Source organism: Ailuropoda melanoleuca, chromosome 7 (assembly GCF_002007445.2).
Source record: "Ailuropoda melanoleuca isolate Jingjing chromosome 7, ASM200744v2, whole genome shotgun sequence".
Lineage (NCBI taxonomy): Eukaryota > Metazoa > Chordata > Mammalia > Carnivora > Ursidae > Ailuropoda > Ailuropoda melanoleuca.
This window is the reverse complement of record NC_048224.1, coordinates 6391084-6398833: the sequence shown is the minus strand read 5'-3', so window position 1 is coordinate 6398833 and position 7750 is coordinate 6391084. Positions and strand designations below refer to the sequence as shown.

Sequence of the window (7750 nt, the reverse complement as noted above, 5' to 3'; positions counted from 1 at the left end):
TGGACAATGCAGCTATGAACATTGGGGTGCATATGGCCCTTCTCTTTACTACGTCTGTATCTTTGGAAACCCCACTATTTCTAATTTGCCCTCATGGAGTTTCATAGTGGAGAAGTCCAATAGTAAAGAAACAAGTTTAAACCAGTTTAACTTAACCCTGGGCTATTTAGATTTGTTTGCACATGGACAACCTCTGCCAGTGCACCTAACAACATCATATGGGTTAGAGTCTTGTAGAGTTTTCATGCAGGAAGGAATAAAAAGTTCTGCGTATCTGAAGAAGAAAACAGATTTAGGAAATACTGTATAGAAACAACATTTTTCATGTGATGAATCAAAGACGATATTTTACTGGTTAGAAGAGGCTTAGGTGACACTAATTCACTCTTTCAAAGTACCAAGTTTGGTGCATTGATGGAATACTGGAGAGACATCATGCAACAAGCCCATGAAAGCACAGGCATGGGATATACAAGGAAGATTTGCTCTAAAAATGTACATGCATGGCTGTCCTGTAAAAGATGATCAACGGAACCACAGGAATGGATCATTTCATCTAAGAACAGTTGAGAATGGAAAGACTCTCTAGGAGAATTATTTTTTTAAGATTTTATTTATTTATTAGGGAGAGAGAGAGAGCATGCAAGCACAAGCAGGGGGAGCTGCAGAGGGAGAGGGAGAAGCAGGCTCCCCGCTGAGCAGCGAGCCAGACCCAGGGCTCGATCCCATGACCCTGGGATCATGACCTGAGCAGAAGACAGAGGCTTAACCGACTGAGCCACTCTGGCACCCCTCTCTAGGAGAATTACCTAAGATATTATTTTAAAGCATTTGGCACCATATCAGATACATAATACATGTTGAATCAACTATTAGTTTCCTTTTAATTCTTTTATTAGTTTCCTAATAATTAAAATGCTTGGTGTTTATATCTTGAACTAAGACAAGGAGTACTCTTCAAATTTGTTTCATTTAAAATACATAATTTCAATTTTTCATGAAACTATGTGTCCTGTTATGAGACTTAGACTAATTGACCAAAAGACTATGATGAAACAATATCTTCTCTCCTATTTACCCATTTAAACTGTGCTATACTTTGGGGGCGCCTGGGTGGCACAGCGGTTAAGCGTCTGCCTTCGGCTCAGGGCGTGATCCCGGCGTTGTGGGATCGAGCCCCACATCAGGCTCCTCCGCTATGAGCCTGCTTCTTCCTCTCCCAGTCCCCCTGCTTATGTTCCCTCTCTCGCTGGCTGTCTCTATCTCTGTCGAATAAATAAATAAAATCTTTAAAAAAAAAAAAAAATAAAAAAAAAAATAAACTGTGCTATACTTTGGTATCCAATCATCTGTATAATCAGAAGACGTCTGGAAAAAATCACAGACCAAAATACAATAGCCTGCTCAGAGATTAATATTTTGGAATCTAAAGATATATTGATTCTCAATTTTATTTCAAGGTGGGATCACTCATTCAGCATGCCAAGCAAATAAAAAATTTCTTCTAAGTTTTAAACTTCTACAGAACAACTGTCACTTTCCTCTTCCCTTATTCCTATACACATCTAGATAATCTAATGGTGAAAAAAATCTACTGAATTTTTTTGTTCTATTTAGGATGTTCTCTTTTTAAGAATATCCTTTTTTAAGTTTATAAAGGAATTTAATATTTTAAACTTAAAAGAATATATGTAAGATATACTATGAAGATGCTAATAAAATAAATTCCTAGTTTTTACATGGGAGAACAAGTTTAAAATAACCAAACATGCCTGAAGAAGAAAAATAAGACGGGGTAGGGAGACTCTAATAATTAAGGCCTTGTGTTAGTACCACAGAGACTAATAATGTGATCCAAGAAGAGAATGGTACACTCAGGAACAGATCCACATATAACAGAAACTTGGCCTAAGGCAGAAGTGGCATTTAAATCACTGGAGAAAGGATGCTAGCTAGCCAGGACAGCTTGTTAAGCATTCTCTTTATGTGCTCGCTTTGAGAGAGGTGGGAAGTAGTTAGCTGGCAGACATTTTCTGTGCAGTATCTTCTCTCTCTCTCTCTCTCTCTCTCTCTTTTTAAAGATTTATTTATTTTATTTATTTGAGAGAGAGAGAGAGAGAGAGAGAGAGAGAGAGAATCTCAAGCAGACTCCCCGCTGAGCACAGAACCTGATGCCAGGCTTGATCCCAGGACCCTGAGATCATGACCTGAGGCAAAACCAAGAGTCTGACACTTAACCAACTGAGCCACCCAGGCACCCCAGTATCTTCCTTCTCTTAAAGATATCCTTCATATCGCCTTTTGGTTTTGATCCTCTGACTAGAATTTTACTCTTTGGGCACTTCGACTTTTTCTGCACATTTCAGATTTCCCAGGGAAACAATTTTCTATGAAATTCCACAAGACACATGACTAATAAGCAGTGCTGAGTGTGCTAAGAGGATCAATTTTATCTAACCATACATTTCCAGAATAAGAGAGTGAACATTTACAAAATAAGAGAGTGAGCAATGCACTAACCAAATTGCTTAAGAAAAGCAATATAAAAATGTATAGAAACTTTCTGTCTCCCCTGGAACCTTAGAGATTGCCTTGAATAGCCCCAGTGTTCAGTGAATATATCTGTACATTGATTCTTTCTAGTAAAAGTAGATTTTATTCTGAAGTCTTTAGTAGAATGAAGGGCCTTCAGGCAATACATTTAATCTCTTTATCCAATAGGGAATTCTGAATCCTGGTTGTCATTTGGAACTTACTATTACAAAGGGTTCCCAGGGTATCATAATCCTCCAAGGATTCGCAGACAACTCGCCATTGAGAAAAGACAGAATTCAGGCTGATAAGAGTGGGATCAAAGTTGCTCCTTGATCCCATCAGGTCATCGGTGCAAATGTCACAGATGTTCTTCCCAGTTGCAAAATTCCAGTAAGGAAGGGAGAACGAAGGATCATGCAACATTTCCTAGATCACAGAAACTCTTATTAGCATTCTCTGCTTTTGTTTAAAATTCTCCCTCTTTGCTTGGTTTTCTCCCCAGCAGTCTGTTTCTATCGGCTCTCTTTGGGCAATTCGATCCAGTGAGTGTATCTGAGGTGTGTATCCAGTGGTGTCTGAGGAGCCAGAGGAATTAAATACCTTACTTAACAAAGCTTCTAATACACTACAAGGAGTCATTGAGGCACTAGAGAGAATGAAACTTGACTCATTATTGAGAAGTTTCTGCAAATGATTTTTTTTTTGGTGGGGGGTAGTTTTCCCTTTCTTTTTTAGGCAGCTAATTACATTTTCTATTGGTCCTACTAAAAAATATCAATAATAACTTTCACTCCTTGACACTTAACCTCCTTCTGTTTTCATATCTTTAATTTGAGCATCCCTAAGTCTGGGTCTGGAGCCAAATCCAGCCTTTAAATATATTATGTAGAGCAGTACTTTTTGTTTTGTTTCTGTCTTTTAAAATTTAACTTAAATGACTTTAGGCATTTGGATTCTGTTCTTTACAATTTGTTGTGGGTTAGCAAGGGTAGTGGAAGAAGCCTATGGATTGGAGCGAGGCAGACCTCAGTGGCACATTCCAGGTTTTCTAAGCACCAGATACATGGATTTGACTTTTCACAGGTTACATGGCTCTTTGACACTTACCTTATCTGCCTGGGCACAGAAGTGTTTTACTTAAAGACCTTGCTTCAGAGCCTGAACTGTTAAGACTTGGGTTTCTGCTTGAAACTAATACCTTCAGGAAATATTAAACGGAAGCAAAATATTTCTTTGTGGGGCGCCTGGGTGGCACAGCGGTTAAGCGTCTGCCTTCGGCTCAGGGCGTGATCCCGGCGTTCTGGGATCGAGCCCCCACATCAGGCTCCTCCTCTGTGAGCCTGCCTCTTCCTCTCCCACTCCCCCTGCTTGTGTTCCCTCTCTCGCTGGCTGTCTCTATCTCTGTCAAATAAATAAATAAAATCTTTAAAAAAAAAAAATATTTCTTTGTGCGTACTGTTCTTTAGACCAGGGACCAAGTTTCCCTTCAGAGCTGACCTCAACAATTTTAAAAGTACTGGTCTTGAGATCACATGCTTATTTTATTGAGTTCCCTAAAACATATATTTATTGTACTTGTTCTCATTCCCTTAGGCCTTTGGGGAGTTATGTTTAGAGTGTGGGATTTAACTGGAGAGAGTGTCATTGTTTCATCTCACCTCCAAAGCATTTAGTGCATTTCTGCTTTTTTACTTTAAGCCCTTTCTAGGAAGCATTTCCTTGTCCTCGGGGTGTTTTAGAGGACCAAAAGCTTTCCAAGGCATCCTGGGTTATTGATCTCCAGGGGTTTGGAGTCCTTGTTTAGAAGCCATTGTTCTGGTTCACAAAAATTAGTGACAGCTTCCAAGGGATCATTAAGAGTCAGTTTGTGGTTCAGAGCTGACATTTGGGAGCTGGAGCATATTCATGTGGCATTTCAACCATGCATTACATTTAGATCGTAATTTGTTGGATAGCTTGTGCTGTTGGGTTTTAAAAAATGTAAGTCATAGAGGTTGAAGTTTACACAGGCAAAATCGAAGCTTTTAGATACTTTCCACCTGCCCTTTTGTTTTGGTGTGCCCGTGGGAAAATGCCTTGAAGGCACGGAGATCTGGAGTTGATTACAAATGACAGATTTATCTACTCATAATCTACTAAATGTCTTACTTGTAATCGGAGCTATAAAATATGAAGTTCAGAGTATCAGATGAATTAATTTAATCACTCTCAAACTGCATATGTTTAGACTACTTTGATACCAATATTTTACTCTGTATTTTAGGGCATTAATTCTCTCTCCTCTAACCATTTATTTTCTTGTGATAATGCTGAACACAAGCATACTGCAAACCAATAGATGAATCTAAACACCTTTTCTGTCCTCAGATATTTTCAGATTAAATTTTTAGATTTTAATTTAAGGGAAGGAATCCGTTTCACCTAGAAAATGGGTTCACTTTGTGGATTTCCTAGTTGCGATCTGATAATTTAAAATTTCATTTGAAAATTCCAGTACTTTTCTCAGGAAAAAGCAATTGGCAAAGGAAACTATAATAATAAAATATCTGTGTTAACATATACTGTAATGTGGTTTGAGCTTCTCTGCTTAAAAATAAGCAGGAGATATTATGTTTGGGTTGAGGTTCACTTTATGCCAAAAAGTTGATGCCTTTTAAGTAAAAATGCTGTCTGATTGACGTGATATTTTATTAGGTTTCTTCCACAGGCCTTGAAGTGGTAGGGGGCATGAAAACAAAATGGCGTTCAATGAAAATATGACTATATAAATGGAAAAGACTTTTTTCATAATTTAAACCCTGTACCATACTAAAATCATCAGTTGGCATAATGGGGGATGTATCTGGGACTCGGTAGCCTGAGAAGTGTATGCACACTTGTTTCATCCAAACCAGAAGGAGCGGGTATTGGTTTACATTCGAGAAGGAAGACGTAGCAAATGAGATTCTCTCGTTGCAAGCTATACGAAGATCATTAGACTATGTCCAACACTTTGAATCAACCTACAAATATCTCAACTGGCTCCCTCATCATTGATATTGCTTTCTTTTCCCTTTACAAAAAATAAAGATGAATTAATGAGTAAGTAATCAGTACAGGGGGAACCTTCACAGAATGTCAAAGGCAGATTAATCCCATGTGTAGATCACTGAGAACACAGGGAATTAAGATGGTTTACAAACTGGCCCCTTGTCTGTAGGGGGCCTGGAAGTGGAAAGGTTTCATGCGTACCTGCATGTCTCTCTCCAGCTGCAGGAGGTGATACCTGTGCCACGTGAGAAAAGCTGGTCCTTCGTGAGAGAAATCCACGTCACCAAAACTTTCCTGTCCTGGCCCAAGGAAAGTCTTTTTGACTGAGTAATAGTGTGTCCAAACAAAGTAGTTATAAATGGAAATGTTCTCAAATTGTGGCGTGCTGCCATCGGGCCCCAGTATTTCTTCTGATCTCCTGGACGCAATGACAAATTGAGGGTGAATTGTGCGCTTCGCCATATCTAAGGCCTGCACGAAGTGGTTCTTCTCCTCGGCACTTAAGTCCAGAAGGTTTCTCCTGACTTCAAGGGTACAGAATGCAAACATGAAAACATCTGCCTCGTGAGCATAATCATAACACCGTGTCCCATATACCCAATAATGATAATTTGCATGCATGCTTAAATCATTTTATACTTTTTAAAATACCCCTTACTAAAATGCCTTCCTTAGGCCTGCTTTCTCTCCCCCCACCCCTTACTCTAGGGTTTCTGTTAGCTTTCTTTAATCTGACTGTGGACTTTATGATTCTGTGATCTTGTATTTATTTCTGCTCATCATGGGTATATTTTGGGAATTTTCCACCTTCTTGAAATCATAAACCTTGCAAAAACATGGTTAAGACCAGAGACTTATTCTATGACTCTGCACACATTTTTTTAAGTCTCAGTTTTGGGTGTGTAGTATGTATGTAAAAACAATATTTCTGCTTTACAGAATTGTAAAGATTAACAAGTACACTCATAAAAATTATATCAGAGCCTGGCTCATAACAAAGACTCAATAAAAGTCTTGTTAGACCCTTGGTCCAATGTTTGGACATAGAAAACAACCCAGTATTGCTGGACTTACGTTTTAGAGCTTTGTTATTTATTGCTATCTAATAGGTACAGGCAAGGCTTATTATCTCAAATGGCTGAACTTGATCATAACAGTGGGCAGTTTCGTTGTGGGTTAGCAAGGACAATGGAAGAAGCTCATGGTTTAGAGTCACACTGACCTCCAGGGTGAATTCTAGGGTTTCCAAGTTCCAGCTATACGGATTAGACCTTTCTGAACCTCACTTATGACAATTAACATCACTGCATTGAGAAGTTACTGAAAGGTCTAGTCATAAACAGCTAGCACATTTCCTTGAATAGTGTGGTTGCCCAGTAAATGTTTTAGAAGAAAATCGCATTACTCATATCTGAGCCTTGACTCTTTAAACAGTATAAACTTATTAGCCTCTCCAAGCCTCAGCTTCCTCAGCTGAGTTATAGGATTTCCAGGTGTTCTTCCAGCTCCAGTGATTAAGGTTTCTCTTAAATGCATTGAGTCTCAGGAAAAACTAGCTGTGTCTCCTCCATTCATAGCCCCACTTACCTGTGAGAGCCCTCTGGTCACAGGCAGCTCCTCTCCATCCAGGACGGCAAGTCCCACAGTTGTGTCCTGAGAAATTGCCATTGCAGACGCATGTCCTGTTGAAGAACCGTGTGGGCCAAGCCTCCCGATCATCTCTGCCATCATGGGGGTAATGGTGACTGTGGGGCCGGGAGTCTGCCGTCACTGCCTCACACCTGCCCCGTCCCGATGAGGAGCCACAGCGGTCAGTCCCAGGCCCAGACAGTGGGGATAGGTCTGGGCAACACACACCATTTCTCAAGGCCTCAACAGTGGCACACTGTCTTGGGAATTGAGCCCAGGTCTCATGAAAATAGAGCAGGAGCAAGAAGATGCATCCCAGAGAGAGGAGTTTATGGGCTTTCATTCTGCCCTAAGCAAGAGGAAAGAACAAATCTCTGGTTTGCAGCCCTTTGTGTAGAGACTGTAAAAATCAGGCTGTAAAGGAGAAAACAAAATGAAATTATGCAAGGTTTCTTTCTGTGCTGTTATAAACAGGTATGAGCCCTTCCCAACCCCCTTCAAAATGCTTTTCATATCTGTAAAATGACATTTCTAGCAAATCATAAAAATAGTAATT

General features: G+C 39.7%; 1 protein-coding gene across 1 annotated transcript in view; it reads right to left on the bottom strand.

The window, feature by feature from the left end:
* TYRP1 (tyrosinase related protein 1) overlaps positions 1-7537 on the bottom strand; it is a 17756-nt gene extending 10219 nt beyond the window's left edge. The window contains exons 1-3 of the mRNA XM_011231612.1: positions 7153-7537; positions 5767-6089; positions 2757-2961 (exon numbers count right to left, since the gene is read on the bottom strand). Coding sequence (XP_011229914.1) covers positions 2757-2961; positions 5767-6089; positions 7153-7537 — 913 coding nt within the window. The remainder of the gene's footprint in view (positions 1-2756; positions 2962-5766; positions 6090-7152) is intronic.
* Between the last annotated feature and the right edge of the window lie 213 nt (positions 7538-7750).